General features: G+C 48.5%; 1 protein-coding gene across 3 annotated transcripts in view; it reads right to left on the bottom strand.

The window, feature by feature from the left end:
• Positions 1-213: 213 nt before the first annotated feature.
• Positions 214-18,918, bottom strand: part of LOC142248979 (E3 ubiquitin-protein ligase HECTD3-like) — a 47,027-nt gene continuing 28,322 nt past the window's right edge. For all 3 annotated transcript variants that reach the window (XM_075320505.1, XM_075320506.1, XM_075320504.1), the window contains 14 exons: positions 18,455-18,620; positions 17,664-17,745; positions 17,137-17,319; positions 16,978-17,030; positions 16,674-16,738; positions 6,449-6,552; positions 6,022-6,141; positions 5,861-5,950; positions 5,518-5,724; positions 4,902-5,031; positions 4,753-4,827; positions 833-914; positions 657-728; positions 214-465 (listed from right to left, as the gene is read on the bottom strand). In XM_075320505.1, the coding sequence (XP_075176620.1) occupies positions 381-465; positions 657-728; positions 833-914; positions 4,753-4,827; positions 4,902-5,031; positions 5,518-5,724; positions 5,861-5,950; positions 6,022-6,141; positions 6,449-6,552; positions 16,674-16,738; positions 16,978-17,030; positions 17,137-17,319; positions 17,664-17,745; positions 18,455-18,620 (1,514 nt within the window). In that variant the 3' untranslated portion in view covers positions 214-380. The remainder of the gene's footprint in view (positions 466-656; positions 729-832; positions 915-4,752; positions 4,828-4,901; positions 5,032-5,517; positions 5,725-5,860; positions 5,951-6,021; positions 6,142-6,448; positions 6,553-16,673; positions 16,739-16,977; positions 17,031-17,136; positions 17,320-17,663; positions 17,746-18,454; positions 18,621-18,918) is intronic.

Below are 18,918 nucleotides of genomic sequence, written 5' to 3'. Positions count from 1 at the left end.
TATTAACAGGGCCGGTATTCAGGATTTTGAGCGGATCCAAGCAGGAGCTCTCTTGTGCTGCTTCCTCCCTACATGAGGTCCAGGCCATGCCCCCCTGCAGAAATCATTTTGCCACCGGTTCTCTGCAGGATCCATTCTAATGGATGATTACTTGACATGTGAACTCGGCCTTAGAGCCCATGCTGCAGATGGGTATAACAGAGACAGGTTTTGGTTCTTGTATTTTATTGGATACAGAGCAATATATAAAAATAAAAACGCGCCGGGCGACAGCGAAGAGTCTTTGGTGCAATTACTGGTATTAAAAGTCCAGAAAGGAAAAACATAAATAAAGCGCGGTCCTCCCTACGCCGGTCCTGAACGTCATATCTGCCGCCATCTTATTCCTCCCACGGGGTCATGTCTGTATCGATGGCCACACAGTTGTACGCAGCGTAGCGCAGCTTTTCCTCACAGATCTTGGCGCTGGGAAAAAAAAATTACATCACACAGAGTAATGAATAGCGCCTGTATGTGCAGATGGCGGCATTATTCATGACAGAAGATAATCATACAATTAATAACCGATTCTGGAATCCTCTGTTTTCCTCGGTGGCACATGGCTGTGATGATAATGGATGAGCAGAGGCTGGAGCGGCGGTTTGCAGATACTGTACCTGGGGTAGTTGGGGAGGTATAAAGTGCTGGAGCAGGTGGAGGATTCGGGGAGGGAGTCAGTAGTGTCGGAGCTGAGGATGAGAAACCACAGGGTTATAGGGAGGATGGAGCTGAGGCCTCAGACTGTGTCCGGTGCAGATCTGCTGCATAAATCCTAGCGCCCCTCCGTACTCACCCGGATTTATCCGGATAAATATATATTGGAGCGGGAAGACGACTCCGTCCAGTGACGAACCTGAGGAAGCGGCTGCGATCCTCTGAAAAGCACAAGACCAGAGTGTTTTGTAGGATTACGAAAGAAGCAAATCACCTATACCCGTGACCTGTACCCTATGGCAAAACTACAACTCCCAGCATGCCCCAATAGCCGAATGAGGGAGTTATACTTGTGCAACAGCTGAAGAATCTATTCTAGAGATACCAATCTACACTGGATCATAGTCCATTTGCTCCAAGTACACATATTTTAGGTTTTAACTGTATAGTTATGTTATATAAAGTTAGGTCCAGAAATATTTGGACAGTGACACAAGTTTTGTTATTTTAGCTGTTTACAAAAACATGTTCAGAAATACAATTATATATATATAATATGGGCTGAAAGTGCACACTCCCAGCTGCAATATGAGAGTTTTCACATCCAAATCGGAGAAAGGGTTTAGGAATCATAGCTCTGTAATGCATAGCCTCCTCTTTTTCAAGGGACCAAAAGTAATTGGACAAAGGACTCTAAGGGCTGCAATTAACTCTGAAGGCGTCTCCCTCGTTAACCTGTAATCAATGAAGTAGTTAAAAGGTCTGGGGTTGATTAAAGGTGTGTGGTTTTGCATTTGGAAGCTGTTGCTGTGACCAGACAACATGCGGTCTAAGGAACTCTCAATTGAGGTGAAGCAGAACATCCTGAGGCTGAAAAAAAAGAAAAAATCCATCAGAGAGATAGCAGACATGCTTGGAGTAGCAAAATCAACAGTCGGGTACATTCTGAGAAAAAAGGAATTGACTGGTGAGCTTGGGAACTCAAAAAGGCCTGGGCGTCCACGGATGACAACAGTGGTGGATGATTGTCGCATACTTTCTTTGGTGAAGAAGAACCCGTTCACAACATCAACTGAAGTCCAGAACACTCTCAGTGAAGTAGGTGTATCTGTCTCTAAGTCAACAGTAAAGAGAAGACTCCATGAAAGTAAATACAAAGGGTTCACATCTAGATGCAAACCATTCATCAATTCCAAAAATAGACAGGCCAGAGTTAAATTTGCTGAAAAACACCTCATGAAGCCAGCTCAGTTCTGGAAAAGTATTCTATGGACAGATGAGACAAAGATCAACCTGTACCAGAATGATGGGAAGAAAAAAGTTTGGAGAAGAAAGGGAACGGCACATGATCCAAGGCACACCACATCCTCTGTAAAACATGGTGGAGGCAACGTGATGGCATGGGCATGCATGGCTTTCAATGGCACTGGGTCACTTGTGTTTATTGATGACATAACAGCAGACAAGAGTAGCCGGATGAATTCTGAAGTGTACCGGGATATACTTTCAGCCCAGATTCAGCCAAATGCCGCAAAGTTGATCGGACGGCGCTTCATAGTACAGATGGACAATGACCCCAAGCATACAGCCAAAGCTACCCAGGAGTTCATGAGTGCAAAAAAGTGGAACATTCTGCAATGGCCAAGTCAATCACCAGATCTTAACCCAATTGAGCATGCATTTCACTTGCTCAAATCCAGACTTAAGACGGAAAGACCCACAAATAAGCAAGACCTGAAGGCTGCGGCTGTAAAGGCCTGGCAAAGCATTAAGAAGGAGGAAACCCAGCGTTTGGTGATGTCCATGGGTTCCAGACTTAAGGCAGTGATTGCCTCCAAAGGATTCGCAACAAAATATTGAAAATAAAAAATTTTTGTTTGGGTTTGGTTTATTTGTCCAATTACTTTTGACCTCCTAAAATGTGGAGTGTTTGTAAAGAAATGTGACAATTCCTACAATTTCTATGAGATATTTTTGTTCAAACCTTCAAATTAAACGTTACAATCTGCACTTGAATTCTGTTGTAGAGGTTTCATTTCAAATCCAATGTGGTGGCATGCAGAGCCCAACTCGCGAAAATTGTGTCACTGTCCAAATATTTCTGGACCTAACTGTATACAGTGAATAATAGTAAATAAAACCCCTTGCGGTTTATGCACGGGCTGCAGCCGTCAGTGTTTTATTTCAGATGAACATTTTGCTGGAGCTGCGCAGAGTCAAGCTCTCTCTGCACAACTATTCCAATGGCAGTTTCCGGCCAATCAGAGGCAAGCAGCTAACGCATATGACGAGATTGACTCTGATTGGCCAGCGGCTGCCATTGGAATAGTTGTGCAGAGACAGCTTGATTCTGCGCAGCGCCGGCAAAATGTTCATCTAAAATAAAGCACTGACAGGTGCGGCCCCTGCACAAGCTGCAATCATCAAGGGGTGCACGTGCCTGCAGGCCGCAAGAAGCAGAGAAGAGGATGCCGAGGGAACAGAGGACAAGTGAGAAGAATGTTTTGGGGGGTTTTGTGTATATGTGTGTGTATGTGTATGTGAAGAACGGCATAACAGGGGACTAGGATGGGTCATTGCTACAAGAAGAGGACCTGCATGGACACATTACTACAGGGGACAATGGTGGGCACATTACTACAGGATGGGGATCAAGATGGACCCATTACTACAGGATGAGGACAAGGATGGGCACATTACTACAGGATGAGGACGAGGATGGGTACATTACTACAAGATGGGCACAAGGATGTGCACATTAATACAAGATGGGCACATTACTATAGAATGGTCACATTACTACAGGATTGGGACATGGATGGGCACATTACTACAGGATTAGGACAAGAATGAGCACAATACTACAGGATGGGCACATTACTACAGGATGGGCACAAGGATGGGCACATTACTATAGGATGGACATATTACTACAGGATGGGTACAATGGTGGGCACATTACTACAGGATGGGCATAAGGATGGACACATTACTATAGGATGGGCACATTACTAGGATGGGCACATTACTATAAGATAGGCACATTACTATAGGAGGGGCACAAGGATGGGGCACATTACTACAGGATGAGGACAAGGATGGGCACATTACTACAGGATGAGGACGAGGATGGGTACATTACTACAAGATGGGCACAAGGATGTGCACATTAATACAAGATGGGCACATTATTATAGAATGGACACATTACTACAGGATCGGGACATGGATGGGCACAATAGTACAGGATGGGCACATTACTACAGGATGGGTACAATGGTGGGCACATTACTACAGGATGGGAATAAGGATGGACACATTACTATGGGATGGGCACATTACTAGGATGGGCACATTACTATAAGATAGGCAAATTACTATAGGATGGGCACAAGAATGGGCACATTACTACAGGATGGGCACTTTACTACAGAATGGGGACATTACTATAGGATGGAAACAATGATGGGCACAATATACAGGACGGAGACAAAGATGGGCACATTAGTAAAAGGGGACAATGATGGAGCACACTACTACAGGATGGGAACATTACTACAGGATGGGGACAAGGATGGGCATTTTACTACAGGATGAGCTCACTAGTATAGGAAGGGAACAAGGATGGGCACATTATACAGGATGGGCACAAGGATGGACACATCACTACAGGATGGGCATATTACTACAGGATGGGGACATTACTATAGGATGGGCACATTACTTCAAGAAGGAAAATAGGATGGGGGACATTACTACAAGATGTTGGCCAAAATTACTATATGGTGCTAATTGGAAAACTATATTACAAGAAAGGGATAAAATGTCAAATAAAAAAAATCAAAATAGGCCATGAATTATTTTTTTTTACCATGAAAAATGTATATAAATATAATATGGTACCAATAAAAATATCACTGTCTTGCAAAGAATGCGACCCCACAAATTGTTTTTTTTGTACGTGCAGCCCATACACCCAACCGAGTTTGAGACCCCTGATGTACAGCATTAATTCGCACATCCAAGAGCACTAATCCCCCGCAGGCAGGTAACACTCACCGTTTGTGAAGTTGTTTAGCGCCTCCCAGAGATACTGAACTCGAATGTCTGTTGGTTCCAGATTCTCAAAGCGAGCTGCAGAGGACATGAAACGCGTCAGCCATGATAACACTGCACAGATTATACACATGATCCATCTGCAAACTTACTGCGCTTTTTTATGGCTTCTACAGGGATCTCGGGGTCTCCGCAGACTTTCTTTTCCAGTTCCTGCCAGGTGAGAAGATCCAAAACAGCCTGAGGAACGACTTTCAGCAACCCGGCCTGGAGGGCGTCAATCTACAAGACCAAGAAACATGGCGGCCAGTGAGAAAATAAAAACGACAGGAAACTCGAAGGAACTGCTACAGGGAACATAGAAAATGAAGTGCAGCTCTGGAGTATAATACATGATAAGTAATGTAATGTATGTACACAGTGACTGCACCAGCAGAATAGTGAGTGCAGCTCTGGAGTATAATACATGATAAGTAATGTAATGTATGTACACAGTGACTGCACCAGCAGAATAGTGAGTGCAGCTCTGGAATATAATACAGGATGTAACTCAGGATCAGTAATGTAATGAATGTGCACAGTGACTCGTCCAGCAGAATAGTGAGTGCAGCTCCGGAGGATAATACAGGACGTAACTCAGGATCAGTACAGGATCAGTAATGTAATGTATGTACACAGTGACTGCACCAGCAGAATAGTGAGTGCAGCTCTGGAGGAGACAGACTGAATATCAGAGCTGCAGATTCTTCCTCCTCTCTGGTCTCTTACTTGCTCTTTGCTCTCCTCCAGCCGCGCTTTCTGCACCATTTTGATGAATTCCAGGCGGTCCTCATAGCGCACAGATATGTTGCTGCCGCCAGGTACCAGCTCCACCATTCTCTGATCGCTGAGCACCGTTGTGTACGTCAGCTCCTCACCAAACTTAAACTCAAATGTGTCCTTATCCATCAGCTCCATCATCTCCAGCAGCTTCACCTGTGAGAGGAACAGCGCCCTCAGTAGGTCAAGACATGTACAGTGATTACCAGACAGTACTGAGCGTGGGCAGGTGCCACACACCGGCGCTGATGGTACAGGACACACGGTATATAGTCAGAGATCCTGCACTTACAAGTAGGGAATCGACGGCGGGGAAATCCTTGCTCCAGCTCACTTCCTCTGCCGTCAGCCGCTTCCATATGAGACCGGGTAACGCCAGGACCTACGAGCACAGGGCAGTCAGTGGAGAGCGGCGAGACACAGAGAACACAGCACACACAAACACTGAACTACCAGGAACTCTTTTCCCCTCAGAGCTGCGCCCATCAGTTGCCCGATCCAAATGTAGTGTGACATATCCCTGCAGGATGGGTTGGGTACGTACATATCCCGCGCCTCCCCGATGCCATTACCCTGGAACGGAAAGAAACATAATATGTAAATATCCGATATTGTCATGGCAGACAGGGATGATGTGACCCATGAGCGAATACTCAGCTGCTCCAATGTGTGATACCCAACATGACTGGTAATAGTCTGCAAACACTCAATAGGGGATCACTGTGCCAATCATAACTGCAAGTGTCAGCCCTGTGTGCTTCCATCAGCTAGATGGATATGCTAAGTCAATGCATGGGGTCAGTCGACCAGCTTGCTGACTGTTTCCAGAAGAGCTACTACATGTGGTGTAAATATGACAGTAAGCATTAGCCATTTTCACCTGGTTTGACGTCCTCACGAAAAATGGTAGCGGCACCGAAGAATCAGCAGAACTGGGGCAAAGCTCCTCTGAGATATCAGCCAGACTATCGCGAAAACCTCCACCTATTAGGGTAGATTAAAAAACATTTTAAAAACCATAAAATATAGAACTAAAAATGAAATGTGAATTGTACAGCATCAATACGCTCCTGAATTATACCCTCCCACAAATATTGGAATAGCTGGGCATGATGGGGTTATATTAATACTATAAGGGTTGAGGATATAATCAGTAGAAAACCCAACACAGAATTAGTGAGTGATGGAATATATTATTTGTCTCAGCAGCAGGATGATGTTACCTCTGACAGTGACACTATCAGTGTCCGTGATCTGCACAGAACAGTCTACCTGATCACAAATAATACTAAGAGGGATAATTTTTGGCTCATTTATTAAATTTTAAAAAATTATGAAAGAAGGGAATTTTGTTTACTTACCGTAAATTCCTTTTCTTCTAGCTCCAATTGGGAGACCCAGACAATTGGGTGTATAGCTATTGCCTCCGGAGGCCACACAAAGTATTACACTCAAAAGTGTAAGGCCCCTCCCCTTCTGGCTATACACCCCCAGTGGGATCACTGGCTCACCAGTTTTAGTGCCAAAGCAAGAAGGAGGAAAGCCAATAACTGGTTTAAAGACCAATTCAATCCGAGGAAACATCGGAGAACTGAACCATACCACATGAACAACATGTGTACCCGAAAAAACAGAAAAACCCAGAGAAAACAGGGCGGGTGCTGGGTCTCCCAATTGGAGCTAGAAGAAAAGGAATTTACGGTAAGTAAACAAAATTCCCTTCTTCTTTTTCGCTCCTAATTGGGAGACCCAGACAATTGGGACGTCCAAAAGCAGTCCCTGGGTGGGTAAAAGAATACCTCGTGATAGGGCCGTCAAACAGCCCTTTCCTACAGGTGGGCAATTGCCGCCTGAAGGACTTATCTACCTAGGCTGGCGTCTGCCGAAGCGTAGGTATGCACCTGAAAATGCTTGGTAAAAGTATGCAGACCCAATCAGGTAGGTGCCTGACACACCTGCTGAGCCGTAGCCTGGTGCCGTAATGTCCAGGATGCACCCACGGCTCTGGTAGAATGGGCCTTCGGCCTTGAGAGAACCAGAAGCCCAGTAGAACTGTAGGTTTCAAGAATTGGTTCCTCGATCCCCCGAGCAAGGGTGGATTTGGAAGCTTGCGACTGTTTACGCCGACCAGCGACAAGGACAAAGAGTGCATCCGGGTGGCGCAGGAGCGCCATGCGGGAAGTAGAACCTGAGTGCTCTCACCAGAACCAACAGATGCAAATCTTTCTGAAATTGATGGACTGGACGAGGACACAAAGAAGGTGAGGTGATATCCTGATTGATATGAAAGTGGGATACCACCTTAGGGAGAAATTCCGGAACCGGACGCAGAACTACCCTGTCCTGGTGAAGGACCAGGAAGGGAGTTTGTATGAGAGCGTTGCTAGCTCGGAAACTCTCCTAAGAGACGAGACCGTTACTAGAAGGCCACTTCCCGTGAAAAGCGGGAAGGGAGACATCCTTCAAAGGCTCGAAAGGCGGCATCTGGAGAGCAATTAGAACCTTGTTCAGATCTCAGGGCTCTAACGGCCGCTTGTACGGAGTGCTGAGAAGACAAACTCCCCGTAGGAACGTGCGTACCTGAGGAAGTCGTCGTTTCTGAAAAAATACAGATAGCGCTGAGACTTGTCCCTAAAGGGAACTGAGCGACAACCCATTTTCCTACCTAGATTGCAGGAAGGAAGGAAACATAGACGATGCAACCGGCAAGGGAGAAACACCCTGCGCCGAGCACCGAGATAAGAATATCTTCCACGTCCTGTGGTCAATCTTGGCGGACGTTGGTATGCTAGCCTGTCTCATGGTGGCAACCACGTCCTGACGTAATCCTGACGACACTAGGTTACAGGACTCAATGCCACACCATCCGGTTGAGGGCCGTAGAATTCAAATGGAAGAATGGCCCTTGAGACAGCCAGTCTGATTGGTCTGGTAGTGCCCCCGGTTAGCCTACCGTGAGGCACCACAGAACCGAGTACCACAACATCCTCGGCCAATCTGTAGCGACGAGGATGGCGCGGCCGCAGTCGGTCTTGATCTAGCGCAGTACTCTGGGCAACAATGCCAGAGGTGGCACCTAAGGTAGCTGGAACTGCGACCAATGCTGAACTAAGGCGTTTGCCGCCAGAGCTCGATGATTGTGAAACCGTGCCATGAAGCTGGCACATTGTTGTTGTGCCGTGACGCCATTAGATCGACGTCCGGCCTCTGTCAGCGGCGCCAGATCTCCTGAAACCCGTCCGGGTGAGGAGACCATACTCTTTCGGCCACACCTCAGCGACTTAGGAAGTCAGCTTCCTAGTTTCCAAACTTGGGATGTGAATTGTGGATATGGTGGATGCCGTGTCTTCCACCCACATCAGAACCTGCCGGACTTCCTGGAAGGCTTGCCGGTTGCGCGTTCTTCCTTGGTGGTTGATGTATGCCACCGCTGTGGAGCTGTCCGACTGAAGTCGGATATGCTTGCTTTCCAGCCGCTGTTGGAAGGTTTGTAGGGCAAGATACACTGCTCTGTGTTCAAGAACATTGATCTGAAGGGTGGACTCTTGCTGAGTCCACGTACCCTGAGCGCTGTAGTGGAGAAAAACTGCTCCCCACCCTGATAGACTCGCGTCTGTCGTAACTATCGCCCAGGATGGGGATAGGAAGGACCTTCTTTTTGACCAAGAGGTGGGAAGAAGCCACCACCGTAGAGATTCCTTGGCCGCCTGAGAAAGAACGACGACTCTGTTGAGGGACGTCGACTCCTCGTCCCATTGGCGGAGAATGTCCCATTGTAGTGGACGCAGTAAAACTGCGCGAAAGGAACTGCCTCCATTGCTACCATCTTACGTAGGAAGTGCATGAGGCGTCTCAATGTGTGCGACTGGTTCTTAAAGAAGAGCTTGCAGCCCGTAGTGAATGCTGTTTGTCTAGCGGAAGCTTCACTATCGCTGAGAGAGTAAGAAACTCTATGCCTAGATATGTTATCGATAGGGTCGGGGTCGGATCTGACTTTAAAAAGTTGATGATCCACCCAAAACTTTAGAGAGTCTCCAGCGCAACGTTCGGGCAGTGTTGGCATGTTTCCTAAGAGAGTGCCTTGACAAGTAGATCGTCTAAATACGGGATCACAGAGTGACCCTGAGAGTGCAGGACTGTGACTACTGCTGCCCTGACCTTGGCGAAGACCAGTGGGACTGTCGCTAGCCGGAAGGTAGAGCTACGAACAGAAGGTGTTCGTCTCCTATAACGAAGCGTAGAAACGCTAGTGCTCTGGATCAATCGGCACGTGTGGATAAGCATCCTTGATGCCTAATGATGCTAGGAAATATCCTTGGGACCTTGAGGCGATGACATGGCGGAGGGATTCCATCCGGAACCGCCTGGTGTCCACGAGCTTGCTGAGCATTTTTAGATCCAGAACGGGACGGAACGGCCCGTTGTTATAGGTACCGCAAAGAATTTGGGGTAAAAACCGTGACCTTGTTCCTGAAGAGGAACGGGGGTCATCACTCTTTCTGCCTATAGAGTGCACCCTGTTTGCAGAAGAGCAGCGGCTCGGCCGGGAGGTGGAGAAATTCTGAAGAATCGAGTTGGAGGACGAGAAGTGAGCTCTATCCTGTACCCGTGAGACAGAATGTCTCACACTCAATGGTCATTGACCTATGGCAGCTAAATATCGCCAAGGCGGGAGAGCCTGCTACCGACCGAGGCCGCAAGTCATGAGGAAGCCGCCTTGGAAGCGGGTTTTCAGACTGTCGCTTTTTTGGGCGTGACTGAGCCCGCTAAGAATCTGAGCTCCTCTGATCCTTTTGAGTCCACATTGGACGAGGAAAAATGGGACCTGCCCGAGCCTCGAAAAGGCCGAAAACCCCGACTGCCTCTTGCTCTGTTGGGGTTTGTTGTGTCCGGGCTGAGGAAAGGATGAATCCTTACCCCTGGACTGTTTAATGGTTACATTCACCAAACAGTCGGTCAGCAGAAAAAGGCAACTGGTTAGGCAACCTTTTTTGGAAGCAGAATCTGCCTTCCATTCACTTAACGAGCAGACCAGGCTCTGCTTAAAAACACGGAGTAGCGGAGGCTACCGCCGCACGGTTCGCAGAGTCCAGGACAACCTGAATCGCGTAAGAAACAAATGCAGACATTTGAGAGGTTAAGGATGCCACCTGCGGCACAGATGTACGTGTAACCGTGTCAATCTGTGTAAGACAAGCTGAAATAGCTTGGAGTGCCCCAAGGGAGAGAATGCCGGAGCCAACAGCAGTTCCATCTCCCACTGCAACTATGGATCTAGCTACAAGCCTGGAGATTGGAGGATGCCGCTTGGGACACTGGGTCCAGTCCCTGACCAAGTCAGGGGACAGGGATAACGTGTATCCTAAGCCGTTTGGAGAAGCGCATATCTGGATAAGCGTGGTGTTCCTGGACTGCCCCTCTGAAGGCAGAGTGGTCCAGAAAAATACGTGAAGCTGACTCCTCCACTGGAGGAGCTGTGAGAAATAACCCACATTCTATAGATAGACGCTATAAGATTATTTACTATGGCGTCACGATCAGGTGTATCCAGATTGAGAGCGGTCTCAGGATCAGAATCCTGAGCCGCTACTTCCGCCTCATTACACAGCGAGTCCTTCTGCTAGGACCCTGATGAAACCGAGGCCGCTCATAGTGAGCCCGCTTAGGCTGTCTGGGACTGACGTCCGTGCAGAGCCGTGACTCTGGGATGCGTGTGACATTCCCGGAGCTGTTAGTTGTTCACACTGAGGGGGGCCATGGATCAATGATTCAACAGTGCCCATATTGTGAGAGACATGTCCGGACTGCTAGGCTTCTAGTATCATAGCCATAGTCTCAGAAAAACTGTCAGTAAATACTGCCGACACCGTCCTCATCCCCTGGCCATTAGTGCATACAATGGGAGTCTATGTAACCTGCCGGCCGTATAGCCGTACATGCTGTACCAGCTGTATAGAAAAACATGTGGTTCTGCACTTTGTTTTACACAGAGAATATGCTGATAACTCCTCCGCATAATCCAGGAGGGTATATACAACGTGCGACCAAACAGTGCAATGTATATAGTACAAGCATATCTATAAGTGCACTTCTGCACTAGTGGGGTTAGCACCACAGGTGCTGCTTAACGCCTGTTGCAGCGATTGTGTGACTATCAGAATGCCAGGGTCTTCCACACTTGTCTCTGTATCGTACAGAAACTGACACTAATGGCTGCCGGCGTCCTTGTAGAGAAGGAAGCCGTGGGCGTGCCTGAGAAAGTGCGGGAATCCGGATTCACAGTGCACACAGTGAGAGGGGTGGAGTATGCAAAACATACTCCAGCTCTCAGCGCTGCTGTGCTATGCAGCGTCACGCCCCTACCCTGACTGTCAGGGCTGTGGGCGGTAACGAAGGGAGACTAGGCCCAGAAGCCGGGGACTCGAGTTAACAGCGCGGCCGCCGTAAAAGCGCGGGCCGCGCTGAAGTCCCCGGCGCACCACAAGTGCCAGCCGCGCCGCAGTCCCAGCGGCCGGCGCGACCGATTCCTAGAAGTGGCCAGCGTCCCGCCCCTCTCCTGACTGGCAGGTCTGGGGGCGGGAACGAACGGAAGCAGGCCGCAAAAGCCGGGGACTCTAGTTATCAGCGCGGCCGCCGTAAAAGCGCGGGCCGCGCTGAAGTCCCCGGCGCACCACAAGTGCCAGCCGCGCCGCAGTCCCAGCGGCCGGCGCGACCGATTCCTAGAGCCAGCGTCCCGCCCCTCTCCTGACTGGCAGGTCTGGGGGCGGGAACGAACGGAAGCAGGCCGCAAAAGCCGGGGACTCTAGTTATCAGCGCGGCCGCCGTAAAAGCGCAGGCCGCGCTGAAGTCCCCGGCGCACTACAAGTGCCAGCCGCGCCGCAGTCCCAGCGGCCGGCGCGACCAATTCCCATAAGTGAGCCTGCTTCAGCGAAGCTGAATGAGGCCATGGCACAGGCGCCGCAGCGCTGATGTCCCCCGGCGCACTACAACACCCAGCATGCTGCGGTGTGAGCGCCAAATGCACGGGGACACAGAGTACCTTGAGGAAGCAGGGCCATGTCCCTGATGTACTCCGCTCCATCCAGCATCTTCTCCAGGGGCTGTAGATGGAGCACGGTCTCAGTGCCTGGAGACCGGTAAATCCCACTTCACCCAGAGCCCTGTAAAAAGGGATGGGGAAGGAATCAGCATGTGGGCTCCTGCCGCCGTACCCGCAATGGGTACCTCAACCTTACAAACACCTCCGACATACAGTGGGGTGAGAAGGGAGCATGCTGGGAGCCCTTAGTATGGGCCCTCTTTTCTTCCATCCGACATAGTCAGCAGCTGCTGCTGACTAAAAAGTGGAGCTATGCGTGGATGTGTTGCCTCCTTCGCACAAAGCACAAAACTGGTGAGCCAGTGATCCCACTGGGGGTGTATAGCCAGAAGGGGAGGGGCCTTACACTTTTGAGTGTAATACTTTGTGTGGCCTCCGGAGGCAATAGCTATACACCCAATTGTCTGGGTCTCCCAATTAGGAGCGAAAAAGAAATTAAGTCAGTGTGATAATGTTTTATTATATAGGCTGTTGGTTACTGCCGGATTACCATGCATTTCTATATTGAAGTCACATTGAAAGTACAAAAACTAGGTTAGCGTTACAGAGCAATAAAGGGGTTGGATACAGCCCTAGGAGACCACAGATGTCGGAAAAGCTGGGCATGATGTGCTGTGTTATATTAATAGAGTTGTGAGAGAGAGTACAGTGAGGAAAAGAAGTATGTGATACGCAGCCGATTTTGCAAGTTTTCCCACCTACAAAGAAAGGATTGGTCTGTAATTTTTATTGTAGGTAACTTCAACTATGACAGACAGAATCCCCCCCAAAAATGCAGAAAATCAGATTGTATGATTTTTAACCAGCAAGATTTCTGGTTCTCACAGACCTGATATATTTTCTCCTCCTCTGCACTCATTACCTGTATTAATTGCACTTGTTTGAACTTGTTGCCTGTATAAAAAACAACTGTTCATACACTCAATTACACTCCAACCTCTCCACCATGGCCAAGACCAAAAAGGGACAAACTGTAGACCTGCACAAGGCTGGGATGGGCTATAGGACAATAGGCAAGCAGCTCGGTGAGAAGGCAACAACTGTTGGTGAAATTATTAGAAAATGGATGAAACACAAGATGACTATCAGTCTTACTCAGTCTGGGATGCCATACAAGATCTAACCTCGTGGGGTAAGGATGATTCTGAGAAATGTCAGAAATCAGCCCAGAACTACACGGGAGAACCTGGTCCCCGACCTGAAGAGAGCTGGGACCACAGTCTCAAAGATTACTGTTAGTAACATGTAGTACCCCAGAGTTGGGTACTATCAAAGTAATTTATAGTAGTAGTTTATATTGTTTACATGAGGTATGCCACATAAACTTTTGCATCAGGAGTTAAACTCCCCACAGGCCTCGTTGCTGGGCAGACTCCCCACAGGCCTCGTTGCTGGGCAGACTCCCCACAGGCCTCGTTGCTGGGCAGACTCCCCACAGGCCTTGTTGCTGGGCAGACTCCCCACAGGCCTCGTTGCTGGGCAGACTCCCCACAGGCCTCGTTGCTGGGCAGACTCCCCACAGGCCTTGTTGCTGGGCAGACTCCCCACAGGCCTCGTTGCTGGGCAGACTCCCCACAGGCCTTGTTGCTGGGCAGACTCCCCACAGGCCTCGTTGCTGGGCAGACTCCCCACAGGCCTTGTTGCTGGGCAGACCCCCCACAGGCCTCGTTGCTGGGCAGACTCCCCACAGGCCTAGTTGCTGGGCAGACTCCCCACAGGCCTCATTGCTGGGCAGACTCCCCACAGGCCTCGTTGCTGGGAAGACTCCCCACAGGCCTCGTTGCTGGGAAGACTCTCCACAGGCCTCGTTGCTGGGCAGACTCCCCACAGGTCTTGTTGCGGAGCAGACTCCCCACAGGCCTCGTTGCTGGGCAGACTCTCCACAGGCCTTGTTGCTGGGCAGACTCTCCACAGGCCTTGTTGCGGAGCAGACTCCCCACAGGCCTCGTTGCTGGGCAGACTCCCCACAGGCCTCGTTGCTGGGCAGACTCTCCACAGGCCTTGTTGCTGGGCAGACTCCCCACAGGTCTTGTTGCTGGGCAGACTCTCCACAGGCCTCGTTGCTGGGCAGACTCCCCACAGGTCTTGTTGTGGAGCAGACTCCCCACAGGCCTTGTTGCCTCGTTGCTGGGCAGACTCCCCACAGGCCTCATTGCTGGGCAGACTCTCCACAGGCCTTGTTGCTGAGCAGACTCCCCACATGCCTCGTTGCTGGGCAGAATAGCCTGGTGGGCGGAGTCTTGGTGCACCTATCTGCCATTACCTCAGATTTTATTCAGAGTAAGTTGGAACTCAGCGAGTGCACAAGCCAGAAACATGTAGGGGAACGCTAACCCCCGGTCCAGCCGGCTGTATGGAAACGGACTGACCCGAGACCAAAAGAAGGACCTCTTAGGACTTGCACCTTTTTAGGCAGATGGAATGTCCTGGTCTGCACAGCGCCCTAGCCTAACCCAAAACGCAAAGCTGTGGACACAGGAGGAGTATGGGCCTGGAGGGGGGTCTCCCATAGGGAAAATGGGTATACAGGAGAGATTACTTTACATGAAGGTCAGAAGGGGGAGCAGGAACCCTGAGGTCTACTGGGGAACACCACCTAAGTGGGATAGAAGACACCACCTAAGTGGGATAGAGAAAGCCACCTCTATTGTGTCAGGTTTGACAACAGGATAGGCTCTGTTCACACTTGCTGAATATCACGCCTGTGATATGACTGGTTCACTGCTTCTGTTATCTGCCTGTCTATGGAGGCATGTTATACCAACCACGGCTGTGTACATTTTTTAATGCTGAATAAGTGAAAGAAATCCATTTATTTTACTGTTTAAACAAGTCTCCTGACTCTTCTGTTTTTCCTGCACCGACATCAAGGGTCACGCCATTAACCACCTAGGGAAATCGGTAACGCCGGCATAAACCCCCGCACACCCACAGCCACGTGCTTTTCACTGTCACCAGAGCACCAGGACATGGGCTTGGCCACCAATACCCGTGACACATGCTTGAGGATCCATCCCATGCCTGGCGCCCTGAGTACATTGTAATCTGTGTGTCACAAACACACTACGCCGTTATGGATTAAAATCCTGCAGGGCACACAAGGTCCCCCTGCTCACGCCAGCACATGTCCAGGCCCATCTGAACTTCGCCAATCACCATTTGGATGATCCAGAGCAGACATGGGAGAAGGTAAAGTGGTCAGATGAGACCAAAATAGATCTTTTTGGTATCAACTCCACTCGATGTGTTTGGAGGAAGAATAAGGATGAGTACAACCCCAAGAACACCATCCCAACAATGAAGCATGGGGGTGGAAACATCATACTTTGGCAGTGCTTTTCTGCAAGGGGGACGGGATGACTGTACCGTATTGAATGGCGGATGGATGGGGTCATGTATCACGAGATTTTGGCCAACAACCTGCTTCCAATAACAGCATTGAAGATGGGTCGTGACTGGGTCTTCCAGCATGACAATGACCCGAAACACAAAACTAGGGCAACTAAAGAGCGGCTCCATAAGAAGCATTTCAAAGTCTTGGAGTGGCCTGAACTGAACCCAATAGAAAATCTTTGGAGGAGCTGAAACTCAATGTTGCCCAGTGACAGCCCCGAAACCTGAAAGATCTGGAGAAGATCTCTATGAAGGAGTCGCCAAAATCCCTGCTGCAGTGTGTGCAAACCTGGGGAAGATCTAACGGAACCGTCCCACCTCTGTAATTACAAACAAAGGTTTCTGTACTAAATATTAAGTTCTGTTTTTCTATTGTATCAAATACTTATTTTATGCAATAAAATGCAAATTAATTATTTAAATATATAATGTAATTTTCTGGATTGTTTTTGTTTTCAGTCTGTCACGGTTGACATTCTTTGGAGGTTGGAAAACTTGCAAAATCGGCAGAGTATGAAATACTTATTTTCCTCACTGTATAATCAGAAGAAAACCCCACACAAAATTAACGAGGCCCCACTTTCACCTCCAGACTCTCCCCCTGGCCTTTTACCTTGATCAATGATTCCTTCTGCGATGAATTTACATTCCCACCATTGGTTGTAACTCACCGGCCACCTAGAGGGACAAATGGGGGCGTCCTTATAATGACCAATACATCATAACGGATATATAGGAGAATTCCATTAATCTGACATCCGATCAGTGTCAAATTACGAAATTCTGGATTATGATGGATTATGAAATGGTTATAGAAAAGTCTATGAAACTTCCGAGAACAGGAGGAAAACTTTATATAGAACAGTAGTAGCATCACAGAGATACAATGTACGGACTTGACGCGCAGCTGCACTGACCGGTAATCCAGCGGCTTCTTGGACTTGTCTGTGGGTTTTAGACTTTCATATACCTGGGGGCAGAGACCATCAAAAAATAAAATGCGCATAATTAATGTTTGTTTTTTTTAGAGCTGCGAGTAGTCCCTATGCATATGTTCGGCATTAACCCCTGAGTACCTGACTGAAGACGGTCTTCTTGTAGGTGGGGTCCAGGGCCGGGTTGTCCCTGTGCTTCGCCGCCAGCCTGCGGTTTATATACAGGCAGGGAATGGAGTCGGGTTTCTTAGTCTCGGAGTCTTTCAGGCACTTAGTAATGAGGCGATAGCGGCGTTTGGACAGAAACAGGAACTGCTTAATGTGCTGAAATCAGAGGGATGATACAGTAAAGGCCCAGTGCCCGCAAATAAATGCCAATAGGGTGGTCTGTGTATTGCTGATTATACGGCCCTGATCTTCTCCTACACACACAGCTGATGGGTTTTTCCCAATATAACAATGTGGCCTTTAACCTCAGCAGCTCAAACCTTTCTCCTGTGCATATAAGTTGTTACAATGTATTACTATTAAAAACCCGCCATCATACTGAAGTTCAAATTTCAAGCTGGATGCAATTGAAACAAATCCATCTGCTGTGAGAAGTATCGGGTCAGGACGAATGTTTGCAGTGATGGGATTTACAAGGCTGATGGACATGAGAGTCTCACCTTCAGCTGGGTGAAAGTGCCGATACTGTGGTCCCAGAAGGGAACCAGGTGATGGAGGATGTTATCGAGCAGCCGGACAAATCTGGAGAAGGAAAAGGTAATGAAATCGTCTCTTATTAAGAATCGGTTTCCCTAAAATATCACATTTCAGCGAATATTAGTCAATAAGTCATCATCATCAGTCAGGGCTTATAGGTAAGTAACTCTCCCCCTGTGCAAGCGGAGGCAGTGCAGTATAAAACATTATAAAAGATGCCTATTACAGCGCCATTGTGCCGAAATTGCACTGGTGGGTGTATCCGTGCCCCTGCAGTCTATGCATCCTCTCCGCTTCTCCACACAACAGTTTAGAGCAGAGGTGACGTTGTGCAGCAGAAGCCGATGTCTCTGCTGTCAATCAAAAAGCAAGGGCGGGGAGAAGCAAAGAGGAGCCGTAGACTGAGAATGCACAGACATCCGACAGTGCGCATGCAAACCTTATTTACATACCAATATAAGCCGCATTGTGGCCCAATCGTGCAGCAGATTGTGCTCTTATAGGTGCCTTACACAATGTGTTATACCGCACTACCTCTGATTGCTTCCTTTTAATTACCGGACAGTACAATTATCGCATTTTCTGGTCCGTCATACGGTTCAGATCTCCTAACATGAATTAACAGCATCATATACACGAGGTCAGACCAGATGATACGGTCCCTATGTGCTCATGTGAATAAGCCCTTAGTGTCGGGGAAAGCTGCAGACAAGCAATATGGCTTATATAATGACTTTGTGTCACGTGCACCGACCTCTGGATGACTGTGGCTCGCCGGTACAGGACGTCAGGATCAATGGCTTCCAGGCGCGGGTATCGTACCAGGTTGGGAGGGTGAAACATGTCGGCCATTATCCCCAAATCCCTCACCTTAGAAGATTCAATCTTTATCCCGCGGATCCGGACGTCAATCCCTTCATCTACGGGAAGAAACAGAGAAAGCAAAAATGAAAGCTCCAGCCCTATAGGTTTTGGCTTAGTAATAGGTCTTGTATTTCAATTCTGTAACATTTTTAAGATCGTTTTATGTACAGTAATTTTTAGACATTTTTCCAACAACCAATTATGACCAAGTCCTGCACTCACAGCTGAAGGGCTGTTACAATGTATCAGTGTTTGTAAATGCCATCAGCGTGATCAGCCCACAAATGAAGAATGACTTGTGCTTTGCTGTGTGATCAGGACCAGGACAAGAAGGCAGACATTTATTTACAGAAG

Source organism: Anomaloglossus baeobatrachus, chromosome 8 (assembly GCF_048569485.1).
Source record: "Anomaloglossus baeobatrachus isolate aAnoBae1 chromosome 8, aAnoBae1.hap1, whole genome shotgun sequence".
Classification (NCBI taxonomy): domain Eukaryota; kingdom Metazoa; phylum Chordata; class Amphibia; order Anura; family Aromobatidae; genus Anomaloglossus; species Anomaloglossus baeobatrachus.
This window is presented reverse-complemented; position numbering and strand designations above follow the sequence as displayed.